A 16,031-nucleotide genomic window follows, 5' to 3' on the forward strand; every position below is an offset into this window, starting at 1 on the left:
TACACCACTTGATTTAGATCTTGTATAATAAACCCTGGCCTCTGAGATGCTCAAGGTCTACAGACTTCCATGAATTCATGGGGCTAGAATGGGGACTGGACTACTCTTTGCTCTGCTTACTTACAGTAACTTGGTTCAAACTTTGTCCTCCCAGAAGGATTTACTCAAAGCTATCTTGGGTCTGGATGCTGGATGCCTTAATTCCTCCTCACCGCAGTCAGAAAACAACAATCTAAGCAATGGCTTACTGTTACCTGTGTCAAAACCTGTTTTGTCAGATATCTTTAGGCTAACATTAAGAGATTAAGACTATAGAGTATTTTAATTCTTGACCCATGTATTCTGTTAAAAGTTGTACTTTTTGGAAAGAGAACTTTTGTTTTGACAAACAGTGACCTTGATGGTAGTGATGGGGTCTTGCTCAACTATAACCCTTTATTGTTTACTTCATTATGTTTTGAGTGTGGGAATGATTATCAAATGCTCTTAACTGAGATTCCCAGATGTCCGCAGACATCTATAGGCATAGTCTAGTACAAGGGACTTCACTGCAAACTCGGAGAGTGGAGTCATTACTGTATTCTCATACTGCAATCTGCCAAACTTTTCATTTGCAATAAGTGAATAAATACTAATATAAAATATAGATCCCATCCATCTATCCATTTATCGAAATACATGCATACTACTGATAAGAGATCTCCTTCAACAATACCTCCATCCATTTCACTGAAAGAACCACTTTACCACTACAGGCAATGTTTATTCTTTCCACTAGCACCCTATATAGTTTGTATAAATAAAACATTATTTTGATGCACCAATATAAAATGTTTAAAACACTCCTAGATTCCAATTCAGTTGACATCAACAGTATTCCTAATTCCAGGTTAATAGTCACTGCACTAAGCAATGAAAAGAATGTAAATTCCCTTTCTAGGTAAGATCTCCATCATCAGATTCCTGCCAGAAGAATACACTAGAGAATGAAATTGAGCAGTTCCAGCAACTGCAGCAAATCAGCCCAGTTTCCCCAGGAAATCTGATGCACAGACTGAAGAAATGCCAGGCTGATTGACACATCATTGCTATTCCTGTAAGGAATCATCCAGGGAACAAGGTAAAAAGAATTATAAATAACAAGCAATAGGATGTTCCCATATAGGAAACTCTCTTACAGAACTATAAAGGCTGTTTGAATTTTTGAATTTAGAATTTTTTGAGAATTTTAGAATTCTTTAGAAAGAATTAAATACTCAAGCATTTAATGCCAGAAGATTCCATTCCCACACTTACTTCAGCACTTCTACACAAACTAACACATATAAGAAACATATACAGAGCTTTTGGGCTAATATCCATTTTTCAGTGAGTGTATACCATATCTGTTCTTTTGTGACTGGGTTACCTCACTCAGGATGGTATTTGCTGGTGAGGGTGGGGAGGTGGGAGTGGATGGGTGGATGGAGGAACACCTTCATAGAAGCAGGGGGAGGAAGGATGGGATAGGGTGTTTCCGGGAAAGGGAAACCAGGAAAGGAGATAATATTTGAAATGTAAATAAAGAAAATATCCAATAAAAAATTAAAAATTCAAAAAAGGAAACACATATATGTGTGAATATGTGTGTGCATGTGGATAGATAGATAGATAGATAGATAGATAGATAGATAGATAGATAGATGGATAGACCTGATTCTGATACATCTCTTTATTTCTTGTAGCAAGAGCCACTTTAAAAACAAAAGGTAAGGTAGGGTTCGGTTTGTATGTCATTTTGTAAAATGTGAAAAGTACAGATCGTGGGGGAAACAAGACAATTTCCAGAAACATCAGTGCTTCCTGACTCTGAACAGGAGAGTCATTGAAGGAAGCACAGGGCCAGCTTGATAGATCCACGGCTTTTTAAGGCACCTTTCTTCTCTCATCAGCTGCCTTCTTCACTGTCTCTGTTCATTTCTACTCATGATCCCACTTTGCTAAACACCGTACTGAACAAATCAAAGTCCAAACCTTCAACCAAAGCCCAAGTACTTCAAAGAAAGTACCACAGAAAGGGTTAATATGCTGATTTCCTTTGGGAGAAAAATAATTTAGAAATCACCACGTGCAAACTGAAGAGCAATCAGAGAACTATTCAAACGGCAACACTGTTTCACTCTTCTGCTCCCAGGCCAGCAGATCCCAGCAGATTTGAGCGCTGTGGGGATGCTAAGCTGCTCTTCAAAGAAAAAGCACTCAGGCTGGTTTCGGCTGTTGCTTACTTTGGATTTCTAACATATCAAAATGTAGATGCTACATCAATCTAATATTAATAACGCTCATGAAATCTTTAAGCATATTCATCAAATCCAAGGTAAGAATAAAGTACAATAGCAGAAGATTTTTTTTAACAGCACGTACCTGCTTTCTCGGAGTTTCTGTATGTACTTGTATTTGTCAGTCAATAGACCATTGGACGTAATCACTGCCTAGACGTGTATACACAAGACATTCCCTTTAGTATTCAACACTTAGTCCTAGGAATATGGACACAGGACTGACAGAAGAAGCAGAATATCTGAGATGAGGGAGAGGGAGGGGAGAGAAGAATGGTAAGGCCAGAAACAGAGAGATGTCAGGAAAGAAGGAAAAGAATGCACACCACAGAGAGAAGAATTGAAAAGGATGGCAGGAAGTGGTTACGTTCACATGAAAAAGTTCTCATAACTTACATCTCGCACCACTGGAGAAAAGTTCTGGCTTTCCAGAGGCTGTGACGCATCTGATAACAACTGTGGAGGAAGAGCAGGGGAAAGGTAATCAGAACTGCAATCGTGGCCGAACAGCACTCATCACACTAAAACTCTGCTTAAAGAAAAAGTTTTCTGACTATTGCTGAATATATATGAATGGCCAGAAAAACTACACATAACACAGTGTGAAGAAAGTATAATGTTGCAAGGCAAGGTCTAACATATTAAAACAAAAATTTGATTGTAATCACCTTTGCTTGCTGAGAACACGCAAAAACTCTTCTTTCATAAGCAGAGTATTATATTAAATTTCCCAAGTATTAAGCCATAGTCTTCCCTCTGAGTGCCTCTGTCCCATCCCAAAACTTCAAGCTGTTTCATGAGAAACAGACAAGACCACCAACCTCACTGCAGCCTGTTTGGTCATATTTAGTTTTATGAGTAACAAAACACTTCAAAACTCAGGAATAATGACTTGACCAAGTAGAGCTCAAAATAGTATCTATAATCTGTCCATTTTCTTTGAAAATTGAATCAGATATCGACAGAAGATATCTCTGTCCTTTTCTCCCTCTCTTCCTCTCTTCCTCTCTTCCTTTTTCCCTCTCTCCCTCTCTCCCCCTCTCTGTAGAGCAGGCTGGTCTTGAATTTACAGAGCTCTAACTGCCTCTATCTTGGAGTGCTAGGATTAAAAGTATGAGCCATCACACCTGGCCCATTTCTTACCGCACCTGAAAAGCCTTCTCTTTTTCTCAAGACCCAGAGGCCAACAGAGTATCAGTCAGAACTTTCTTAGGTTACGGTCTAGAACATTTACCCAAATAAGAAACAAGTCATTACAGGGGGATACTAAAACCACAAGACAACATTGTTTACTGTGCATTTGAAGTTGATAGTCAATGAGTAGCTACTGAAGTCAAGGGAAAACAAACTTCCTTATCATCCCCAAGCCTGTGCCCTGTAATGCCACAGAGTTTGTACGGACTTTAAGTCAAAAGCAAAAAGCAAAAATGGACCAATAAAATGACTTCTAATGACATTCTGCTATTCCCATAGGTCAGCGCTTTGCTCAGCCACCATCAGGGAAATGTCCTCCTACAGCAGATGGGAACAAACACAGAGAGCCACAGCCAGACGTCATGCAGAGAGTGAGAGACCTTGGAACACTCAGCCCTGTACGGAATATTTCCATCAAAGCCCTCGCAGCAAGGTTCAGGAAACCCCGTGGAAGAGGAGGCAGAAAGAGTATAAGGGACATCGGGGATGGAGGACACGGAGAAGACAAGGTTCTCTGAGCCAATATGACCAAAGCTCATATGAGCTCCCAGAGGCTGACAGGGCCTGCACAGGCCTGCTCAGGTCGGTACCAGCTCCGTCGCATACATAGTCTGGCTTCCAAGCTAGTGGTTTTTCTGCCATTCAAGTATGGGAATGAGTGGGTCTCTGTTTCCTGTGACTTCTCTTGGGCTCTTTTTCTCCTGTTTACTTGTTTCATCCAATTCCAACGTGTTAGTTTTTATTTCCTCTTATATTTTATTTCACTATAGTTTATTATTAACCCTTAAAGAGGCTTGGCTTTTTTTTTCCCTAACAAGAGACAAAATGTGAGTAGATCCTTATATAAAGGGAGGTGGGGAGGAGCGGGAAGAAGTGGAGGGAGGAAAAAGTGTAACAGAATAGATTATATGAGAAAAAATCTATTTTCAATAAAAGGAAAAAATCTGATGAAGGGGAAAAAAAAGTAAAAACAAGAGAAAATATAGTAGTGCATATACTCTAAAATAGGCCCTGTTAGTTTGTAAGAAAGAGATCCCCACAGCTCATGGGTCTGACTGAACACTCGGTAGTACTGTTTTGGAGGATTGTGGAGCCTTTGGGGCTGTACGGCTGAAGAATGTGGGCCACTGAGGTGGACCTTGAAGTCTATAATTTAGCTTTGTTTTTGTTCTTTCTTTACTTCTGGATCCACCCAAATATGTTTGGATCCACCCAGCACCCTCATGTTCTTGTGACCACCACTGAGGGTCACCCCTTCTGCCAGGTACCCAAATAAACTTTTCTTCTCTTAGTTGCTTTTTGTTGGATTCTTGATCACAGCAATGAGAAAAACTATACAGAAAGTTGGTACAGACAAGTAGAGCCTTTGCTATGATAAACTGGACCACAGGAGCCATAGTCCTTTGCGGCAAGTTTATTAGAGAAATATGAAAGCGTATGGAGCTGCTGGCTAGAGAAGCCCTCAGATATCACAAGCAAAACTTAATAGCTTTGTAGCAATTGTAGCAAGACCTGATAAAGTTCTAGGTTTAACTCATTCATAAACACAAATGTAATAATCTTAAACAAGATAAACTGACGTGTGAATTCAATAAAAGTACAGTTAACAGATCTATATGAACACACATGTATGTGTGCATATGCACATACACACATACTCAAGATATATCAGAAAACCTCTTTAGAATAAAACTGTTAGTAATATCTCCAAACAGAAAACCACCTAAATGTCAACCAACAGTAAAATAAACAGATATTGATATAGCCATTAGCAACCTGAATTCAGTTACAAATAGAAGATTAATATATTGTGGTCAAGTTGAGTTTACTCTATGAATATAAAGATGGTTTGATTCAAAAATCAGTTGAAAGAAATTGTATTAGCAAAACAAAATCATACAATCTTGATGAATGAAAATTTTATAGCAAATGTCAGACTTACAAATGAAACTATTCTCTAAAGGGGGAGGGGAGAAGAAAAGAGTCAGAGGATGGGAAGAAAGGCTATAAAATATCAACTTCTAAGTACAACACAGATATTATAACCATGAACTCACAGTAGATGGCTATTGCACTGGCACTAGGCCCACAGAAGTTGGTCCTTCTTGGCACTAAGCTACAGAGAGGACTGGAATGGATTGTAGAATTTACTGTTGACCTACTAACAACCTACAGATTCTGGCTTGAGGGGAGGCATGGCATCCACTTATATACCCACTGGTAGTCAGACCAAGTTCTGACAGTCCCCACACATGACCACACAGACATCTCTTATTAAACTCTGAAGAAACACTAAATAAAACCAAAGTAAGTAAATACTGAAAAGAGACAGGGGCATAACTGGTAGAGGTAGGAGAGACATTGGAGAAAATAGGAGAAAGGATAACCAGACTACATAGTATCTATCTATAAAACTTTAAAAGAACAAGACTTACTAACAAAAAAGGATTTAAAGAGACAAAGACACAAGATTCCTGCTATTATTATTCACCATAAATGCACAAATATCTTTCAACAGACACCAAAACCTTCAGGGTTGGAGGTCAGGACAGCAGATGTGGAACTTTTGAAGAGAAGAGTGGGAAGAGTACTGGGTGTAGACAAAGAGACGTGGGGGTGGGTAATAAGGTGTGAGTCTGACTTTTGACCCATGGCTCTCATTGTAATGTGACCATTTTCCTAAATGGTAGAAGATTTTATTTTTGAGATTATAATATAACATTTCTCCCTCCTGATTTCTCTCTCCAAGCCCTCACATATCTTCTCTATCCAGGCAAGGCTTCCAGTGGCAGAACTGGGATACCAGCCCAGACACAAAATCTGTAACCTACAACCTGCCATGCCTGCAAGATCCTCAGGGACCAAGGTGGCTCTGAACTTGTGGGAGTGGCCAGCCAATGACTAAAATAACCTGAGGTCCACACCACGAGAGAAGGTCAATGCCTGTACCAGTCTAGATGGCTAGGATCTAGAAGCTGGATATCTCAGATGCTTAGGGTAGAGCCAAACAAGACTGAGCAAAATAAGATAAAATATAAAAAAACATTAAAAGTTAATAAAATGATTCCTAATTATACTCTGCTGTACTCATAGGATCAGTGCCTAGCCCAGTCTACAACAGAAAGGCTTCGTCCCCCAGCAGGTAACAGATACAGAAACCATCAGGCAAACATTAGGTAGGGTTCCGGGAACCCCACTGAAGATGGGAGAGGAAGCATCAGAACCAAAGGTTGAGGATGCCAGAAGAACAAGGCCCACAGAAACAGCTAAGAAGGACTCCTAGGGGCCTGCATGGCTCTGCACTAGGCCCTCTGCATACATGCTGTGGTCCTTTTCACTGGGGTTTGTGGAGGAGTCCTAACAATGCTCCAATCTGACTCTTTTGTCGGTTTATGGGACCCTTTTCCTCCCACTGGGCTGCCTCATCCATCCTTGATATGAGGGTTTGTACCTAGTCTTACTGCATCTTGTTATGTTGAATTCAGTTGATATCCCTGGGAGGTCTGCTCTTTACTGAAGGGAAATAGAGGAGGAGTGGATCTTGGGGAGAGGAGATGTGGCTGTCACTGGGAAGACTAGAGTGAGGGGAGACTGAAGTCACAATGTATCATGAGGGAGAAGAATAAATAAATACAAATTTAAAAAGAAATATTAGTAGTCATAACATGACTAATTGATATTCAACATTTATCAGAATACAAATTGGGCTAAAATACATAACTGCCATGATGGAAGGGGGGGGGCTTAAAGCCAGGGATTTGCCAGCACTTCTGGCTACTCTAATACTCTGCTGAAGCCAAGGTGGCACAATACACTTTCTAGCACCAGGCAGTTTCATGTTAGATTAAGGGGCTAAGCTCTTACAAACTATCCCTCCTTTAAAAACTAGATGTAAACCCTAGAAAAAAGTTCAGACAATAAACAACTTCATGAAGGGTTTAGAAACAGGTTTGGAGGGAAGCATCAGAACGGAGGAGTATCTACAGGAATAGCCAAGTATCCCAGGTTTGGTATGGCTTTGGTGATGAGCCTTGGGTGATATGCTGATTTCATTCTGACTGTGTCATTAACCATATTGACCAAAGAAACTTACTGGAAGAAAGAGCTTATTTTGCCTTACCAGATATGGTCCATCACGTAAGGAAGTCTGGCCAAGAACTTGAAGAAATCATGGAGGATTGCCATTTGCTGTCTTTCCTGCTCAGGCTACACTAGCTTTTAAACACAGCCCAGGACCACCTGCCCAAGCATTGATGCTGACCACTTTGGGTCCCTTATACATCAAGTGATGATCAAGACAGCCTCCTACAGCATCCACAAATGAGATTGATGGGTACGATTCCTCAAAACACTGGTTCCTGTCGGGTGACTCTAGGCTGATCAAATTGATAAATAAGATTAATCAGGACAATTGAAGAGGTAAAGGGATGCTGGAAATGAACCAGGCCCAGAGCCTCCAGACTCCAGAGTGTTAGGGGTTAAAAAATGGTAGATTCAGGGAAAGGGAGGTCAACTTTTATGTAAGTCTCTTCTGTCTCGTGACCTACACTGAGCAGTGAAGGCCAGGGCTCAGTACACATTCAAGTACAGATAAAAGACCCTCATTTTATTTAAGCTTGCTGGCTCCATGGATGAGATGTAATTTTTAATTTGAGTCTAAACAAATGGAGTCTAAACTTGACATTAAAAAAAATCACCACTTTTTCAGAATCCCCACAATATAACATTCACAGCATCCAGAACACTTGCCCTACGAGATCTATTCTCAAAGGTGGAAACAGTCCACAAACTTCAACCTCAGATTTGCCTAGAGTGTTCAGAGGAGAAGATACCGCAGCGTCCCCTTTTCCAAGGGTTTGCCTCCTATGGTTTTGGCTACCCAGTCGATTACAGTTTGCAAGCAATCAATAGAAGTTCCTGAAACCAACTATTAATAATTTTACGTGTATATCATCTGAGTAGCAGATATAATTGGGTTTCCCTGCTGCGTCTCATTTGACAGCCCATCCGTACTGTACATGCTACACACACACAGGCAACATTGGAAACAATCTCAGATCTCATCGGCTGTGGTGTTCTTTCTGTAGCTTAATGCTAAGTCCCCGGGCCATGCAACTTTCTCCTCGCTTTATCACACAGACGTGGTTATTAAGTGACCAAGAACAAGAAAGGTATGCAACGCACAAGGTGTTTTGAGACTGAGAGACCACATTGACCTAAATTTTATAAATTTTTTTTTTTTTTTTGGTTTTTTGGATTTGGTTTTTTTGAGACAGGGTTTCTCTGTGTAGCCCTGGCTGTCCTGGAACTCACTTTGTAGACCAGGCTGGCCTCGAACTCAGAAATCCTCCTGCCTCTGCCTCCCAAGTGCTGGGATTACAGGCATGCGCCACCACCGCCTGGCAAGATATTATTATCCTTGCTGCATTTCATAATTAGTTGTTATTATCAATCTCTTACCGGACCACATTTTTCTATTAAACTTTGTCATAAGTATGCATGTATAGAAGAGATATATGTGTAGGCTCTAATACAATGTATAGTTTCAGACATTAACTGGGGAGTCCCAGTATGTGTCCCCTGCAGATAAGAGAAACTAACATAAAGGTCACAAAATGGCTTTTAAAACTGTGTTCCATGTGATAAGGAAAAATGCATTTATAACAAGAAAAGCAGGGAGCTGGGCTGTGGTGGCACACACCTTAAATCCTGGCATTTGGGAGGCAGAGTCAGGTAGATCTCTGAGGTTGAGGTCAGCCTGGTCTACAGAGCAAGTTCCAGGACAGCCTGGGCTATACAGAGAAACTCTATCTCAAAAAAACTAGTATTGATAGTGTAGTAGAAGCCGGAAGCCTCAAGTCAGACCAATGACTCACTGCAGTGAACATCTGCAAGCAGATAAGTGTGGAGAAGAAGTGCACCATGGGCCACACTATAACACTCTATGCTTCCACAGTTAGATCTTCCACAGTGAGGGACATTGCAAGCGAAGAAGGCAGGTATGAAGGGGTAGGGACGTGCATGGGATTGGGTTGCATGAAGTGACATTTACAAAGAATCAACAAAAAAGTTAAATAATAAAAAAAAAACAATAAAATAAATTGATGATGGTGGTGGTGGTGGTGATAGTGATGAAATTATGGCGAATCTCAGCAGGAAAAAGGAAAACTACCAAAAAACAAATAATTACTACTCTGAAGTTAAAAAGTGTACAAACAGACTATGACATTTATAGACCCATTCTTCTGAATTCTGAAAGCTCCTATACTCTCACACATATATACATACATACATACATACATACATACATACATACATACATACATTCAATTAATAATAATGATAATAAATATTGTTTTAAAAATAAATCTAGTCAGCAGAGAAACAATGAAAGGAAAGTGACTATAAAATAGAGCTGGGACATTAATTATTCCTTCCACCCCCACCACCACCAGATGCACATGTAGACACTGAGACATTTACATCGTTAGAATGTTAAAACTTAGGAAAAACATTAAGGTCGTATACTATAACCAGCAAATTTTACAGATGGGAATCTGAGTGATACTCTGAGTCACAAATCTGGCTGATGCCCACTCTCATTTGCCATTGGTTCTCTCCTAATGCCACCACTTCCCTCAGAGCCAACTCTGGACACACGGCAGACTCAGCCTGCTTTGGCACATGACAGAAGGAAGAACTATCTCCCTCAAGTTGTCCTCTGGCCTCCACAGGTGCATCACAGAGTAAGCATACTGCTGCATACACACATACACATGCAAACACATCAAACAAACAGAATAGGTCTCCACAGTATTTTTTACTATGCGCATCCTCTCATGTCTCCTCATTAACCCTTTGGTTACTCAGAGAAGACAACCTCAGAGCAGAAGTTCTCATCATTCTCCCACTGGTCGCTAAGGTCCCATTTCGCAGTCAGAGAGAAATAGAGAACCAAGGCACAAACAAGAGCTGCTGGTCTTAAGTTTGGAATCTCTGCCAGAGGCTGACCGCTGTTAGCAACAAAAACATAACACATGGTAAGCCTGAACCCAAGATAAACACTGATTGAAGAAAGAGTTTCTTTGGTAAACAGGACATAATCTAGATTACACAGCATTTCAGAAGTCAGTCACAGGAGAAACACCAACTCAGCCTAAGCCATCACTATACACAACACTAGTGACTCACATCCAGTGATATTTTGAATATTTCCAATTGTTCTGATCTATTAATTGTATCACAGTAAAAATACACCCGATATAATTAATTGATCTAGGTAGCAAGGGAATTGATGATAAGTAATTTTACCTACCCACCTCCCATGTCATAAACACCCTTAACAAAATGTATATAATGAGATAAATGTAATTGATTGTGAGCATGAAGTCAGAGATATAGTCCCCAAAAGACAAGTAACAAGTTATATAGAATAAAAGTACATTTGGGGAAGGGCTGGTATTTCATTTTACAACAGATTTCTAGATCCAGAAGACCAGAACATTGATAAGTTCTCTTAATAGTGCTACTTAAAGTCACAGAATGGCTGTGAGCCTACCGGTCAGTCCCCTTACCATCTCTTCAACATACGGGTAAAGCATGTCTCCAAAGTATTCTGTAGCCTCAATTGGAAGCTGAGCTGGCAAATTGTCAATGGAACACATCAGAATCCCAGAGCCTTCAACACTAAGAGAAACAACATCCTTTATTCAAATGCACAAAATAGGACTTGAAATTTTTCCCAGACTCTATGACAACATTTGTATCGTTATTAATATATCTGTAGTCTTGAGAAAAAAAGAGCATATCACTATAAATAAGACTGCTTTTCAAACAAAACTTCTTTTTTCACTTGGCAACCCATCTCCCATTTAACTATAGTATATACTTCTTTGAGCATTCAAATTTTAATGTAAATTTTTTTCACTAATTTTTAACTGTGTTTGAGGGTATACCTCCAAGCTTTCACACCTTAATAAACTTTGAGTGATTCAAACTAGTACATTAAGGTAAAGAAGCATCAACTTGGCAAACTCACCTGTCATGAATAATATGCTGGTCTGCGTCATACATGCAAAAGGGCCGTTCTATGGTAGTACACTCGGTCATAAAATCTATGGACCCTCCTGTGTCGGCTGAAATGTCACATATTGCCACAAGTCTGAAAATAATATCAACACTCAGATGAAAGAGAATGGAATTCTCAGGCCTTGTGGAGGGTTAACAATGAAGAAAAATAAAGTGGGCTTGAAACAAATTGCATTGTGTGTGCCATATAGTTCCCAGGCACTTGGAATCTTCGCTCTACAGTTCCATCTTTGGGACATGGTGTTGATTTCAGACAGAGGACTCTTTAGTGTCCATGAGAATCATGAAGGAAGAAAAAAGGAAGGAAAGGAATCAGAAAGAAAAGGGGTGGGAGAAATCCCTTCCCTCCAGAAAAATTTGATATCAGACAGAATAAGGTAGCCTGGTTCATCATCTGTAATTAAGTGTTGTAGATAGTACAGCTGCCCTTCTATGTCACACCTCCACATCCTTAGATTCAACTGAGACCTGAAAGCACTTGAGGAAAATGTTGCATCTATAGTCAGCATACACACAATATGTTCCTTCTCATTATCATTACCCAAACAGTACAGCATAACCATTTGCACAGTACTATTGAGTACGAATTTTATTAGCATGTATCTATACATAAGCTTTATTTTAACTTTTTCATACATGTATACAATTTAACATATTCTTTTGTTTCTTTTTATCCCCATTGTTGAGCACTAAACCTAGAAATTTAAGCTCTCTATCCTTATCTTTTTTTTTCCTTTTTATTTTGAGTCAGGTTGTCACCAAGTTGCCCAGTCTGGCCTTGAAGGTCCTCTATCCCAGAAAGAGGTTACACTTGTAATGCTCCGTCTTACTCACATGTACCTGTGAATTCAGCAGTGAATACACTCAACACCAACAGGCTCAACTAACTGTAGTGATTTCTTAGGCATCCGAAGCCATACAGACATGATGTTAAGTATACAGTATATGAGGAACTTGGATATCTGTAGATACTGCTCTCTTCTGGGGCTTAGAAACCATTCTCCATAGGCAAGAAGAGTTGACTTTACTACATAACTCTCCATGTCTTTTTATGGAAATCCCTAGAATTATGAATAGCAGTCATAGTCTTTTGAAAAGAAAAGAGTCATAATTGTCCTGTCCTGTCGACAGTCTCTACATGCCTACATAGGGTTGTATGCAAGAGCTAGTTAATAGTTCTCTACTTATCAAGTAGCAGTTCTGCATTGAAATGCTTATTCTCCTATCACCCACCTCCCACCTCCCAATCTCCCCAAAACCTCCACCCACACACACCCCCTGCTCCTTTTTTGAAAGGTTTTGCTGAGCCCAGAGTTAGTCATTTATTGGACACTTTTAGAACAATTACTAAGCTTGGAGCAGGACTGCTTTATCTTAAAACAAACCAACAAAAACCCCCACTATTAACAGACCTTCCCACTTGTTTTTGTTTCTAACAGCCCCTTCAATGAAACTTGCAAGGACGAAATTAGTAATACATTTTAACCCATACTTTTGAAGTAAAATGAAGTTTGTTGTTGAAATAGCGACCTCTCTGCTAAGAAGGTTTCCCATCCCTCATTTTCTGAATATGTGATGTGTAAAGAAACCATACTTTGGGCTGAGCTCATCCATCAGTGTGTCCACTCAAACATCCCAGGATCAGCGATTCTTATGTAAATAGAGAGGAGTTTCCCCAGACAAAAGCCCCTCCTCTCTTTGCTGAGGGAGAAGCTTCTTTGAGGATTATCCCAAGTGCTCTCCTTACTTGCTACAATAAAATTTGCTTTCCACTCACTGCAGTGTTTTGATAATCAGCTTCGAGCTCATCAAAGGACCCAACCCTTGTGTTGTGCTAGCAGTGTGCTTACAAATCTAATCTCCTGTTACACTGCTTGCTGTTCCTCCTGGTCCGTTGACATTTGCTTCAGAGCAGCAAACAGTCCTACTGTGCCTCTCTGAGTTTTAGCTTAGAAGAACCCCTGCTACATAAGATGTTTAACAACTATTTATTAATCGACTCACTCAATATTTAAGAACCTCTTAAATGTCTATTTTATACCAAGCATTTATTAAGGTCAAGACCAAAAGGTCTTGACTAAGGTCAAGACCCTATCTTTCAGGAGAATAAATTCCAATAGGAAAAAGAACTATCATAAACACACGAAAATATAGTGTGAGTTTTTTTCAAAAAGAATGTAGTAAACTATAGAGGAAGGAGATTAATGGTGAAGATGTTTCTGAAGAGAAGAGGGCTTTGGAACCAGAGACAAGTCAGAAGTCAGTCTCAAAAGGGGATGGGTTACTGCAAACTGATTCTGAGAAGCCAAGGCAGACCATCACTAACAACTGAGCTCTTTGGCATACGGAAAAATTGTGGTCTTTGATCCCTAATAATGGTGCTGCAGCTACAACATCAAAACAAAACAAAACAAACAAACAAACAACAACAGCACCTTCATTTTTTGATGATGTTCGAGTCCTTACTTGTGTGGTAATTCAGGACATCCTTCAACAGGAACAACGGAGGACTTCACTGGGGCCAGGAGACTCTGAGCATCCTGACGTGTTAGCAGGCGAGGGGTGTTTTGCTCCCAGTAGATCCCATTAATTAAACAAGTTGTATAGGGCGCAATCTGTAAAGCAAGTTCCATGCTCAACAAAAGAGGATGTCACTTGTGTTGATACCGAGTACTGAGCGAACACTGTATCAGAGTTAGGGGTAAAGGCCCACGTAAGTCATCAGGGTTACATCTACAGAACAGTTTGTTGCCCAGGCCACCTGCCCTCTTCTGAAGAAAGGATAATAGTCACCCACCTATCACTGTAGAATTACTCCATGGTAGGATGTAAATATAATATATACATTAAGATTTTATTCTCCAGGCGAGGATGTAGAGAATGAGGAACACTCCTTCACTGCTGGTGGGATTGTAAGATGGTACAACCACTATGGAAATCAGTCTGGCAGTTCCTAAGAAAACTGGATATGACACTTCCGGAGGACCCTGCTATATCTCTCCTGGCCATATACCCAGAGGATTCCCCAGCATGCAATAAGGACACATGTTCCACTATGTTCACAGCAGCCTTATTTATAATAGCTAGAAGCTGGAAAGAACCCAGATATCCCTCATTGGAGGAATGGATACAGAAAATGTGGTATATATACACAATGGAGTACTATTCAGCAATTAAAAACAATAAATTCATGAATTTTTTTAGGCAAATGGATGGAACTGGGAAATATCATCCTAAGCGAGGTAACGCAATCACAAAAGAATACACATGGAATGCAATCATTGATAAGTGAATATTAATTAGTCCTGAAGCTCTGAATACTGAAGATGCAATTAACATATCAAATGATTCCCATGAAGAAGGAAGAAGAGGGCCCTAATCCTGGAAAGGCTTGATCCAGCATTGTAGGGGAGTATCAGGACAGAGAAAAGGGAAGGGGAAAGACAGGAGAATGGATGGAGAGAAGAGGACTTATGGGACATATGGGAGGGGGGACTGGGAAAGGGGAAGGCTTTTAGAATGTAAACAAAGAATATAGAAAATAAATAAAAAAAATATTATTGGTTTGAGGGAAAATATCACTAATTTAAAAAAAAGATTTTATTCTCCAATATATTGCACAGTTAGGAAAAAATAACAAAGAATCAAGTGACCCAGAACTCAATTTCCAGTTCAAATACCAGGGAACATAACTCTAATCATACTCAATTCTCTGAACTCTGTTGCTCTTATCTGCCAGATGGGAACAAGGATCTTCAAAAGAACACTTGAAGATTCATCAGATAACCTCTCCGGGGACCTGCCTACATACATACATGTACATGCGCGTGTGGCAAGTGCCTCACCATCGGTTCTGGTACGCATCTGATCTAATCACTAATACTTAAGGTTCAAGATAAAATTAGGGGCAGAGAATCAATTATGGGGCTCATCATTACAAATACTATCTCCTGTTCTCACTATTCCTTATTGCCTATAGTTCTTTGTCTAGTGGAATGGTTAGCCCAAAAATCATGTACATACAAGTAACACTGAACAGATTGAGCAGGCTGTATTTATTTATTTATTTATTTATTTATTTATTTATTATCTATTTACTTAGGCATATCTATAGAGAGTGTGGTGGTGGAAGAGGCCATTCATTTGAGAAGGATCAACGCACAGTCCTTGGGCGGGGTTGGGAGGAGGGAACGGGAGGACTAAACAGCATATGGGAAACCAAGAGGAAGCGATGAAATGTACTAGATTTCAATCTGTTTTCAACTTAAATTGTTTTCATATGTTTTTGTTCCTTAAGCATCTCAAGGCACTCTTACAGTGGAGGAAGAGCTTTCTTTCTATGTAGCATACTTTCCATGCTAAAGTAGCTAAATTTCATACCAGTACCTACAAGTGTTACATTGAAAAAACACACCTAAAATTATTTAAAGC

The 16,031-nt window shown here is 39.8% G+C and overlaps 1 protein-coding gene across 1 annotated transcript in view; it reads right to left on the bottom strand.

Moving 5' to 3' along the window:
- Aass (aminoadipate-semialdehyde synthase) overlaps nt 1-16,031 on the bottom strand; it is a 53,426-nt gene that overhangs the window by 16,452 nt on the left and 20,943 nt on the right. The window contains exons 9-13 of the mRNA XM_052173302.1: nt 14,067-14,215; nt 11,551-11,673; nt 11,087-11,198; nt 2,715-2,774; nt 2,404-2,471 (exon numbers count right to left, since the gene is read on the bottom strand). Coding sequence (XP_052029262.1) covers nt 2,404-2,471; nt 2,715-2,774; nt 11,087-11,198; nt 11,551-11,673; nt 14,067-14,215 — 512 coding nt within the window. The remainder of the gene's footprint in view (nt 1-2,403; nt 2,472-2,714; nt 2,775-11,086; nt 11,199-11,550; nt 11,674-14,066; nt 14,216-16,031) is intronic.

Source organism: Apodemus sylvaticus, chromosome 2, assembly GCF_947179515.1.
Source record: "Apodemus sylvaticus chromosome 2, mApoSyl1.1, whole genome shotgun sequence".
NCBI classification, from domain to species: Eukaryota; Metazoa; Chordata; class Mammalia; order Rodentia; family Muridae; genus Apodemus; species Apodemus sylvaticus.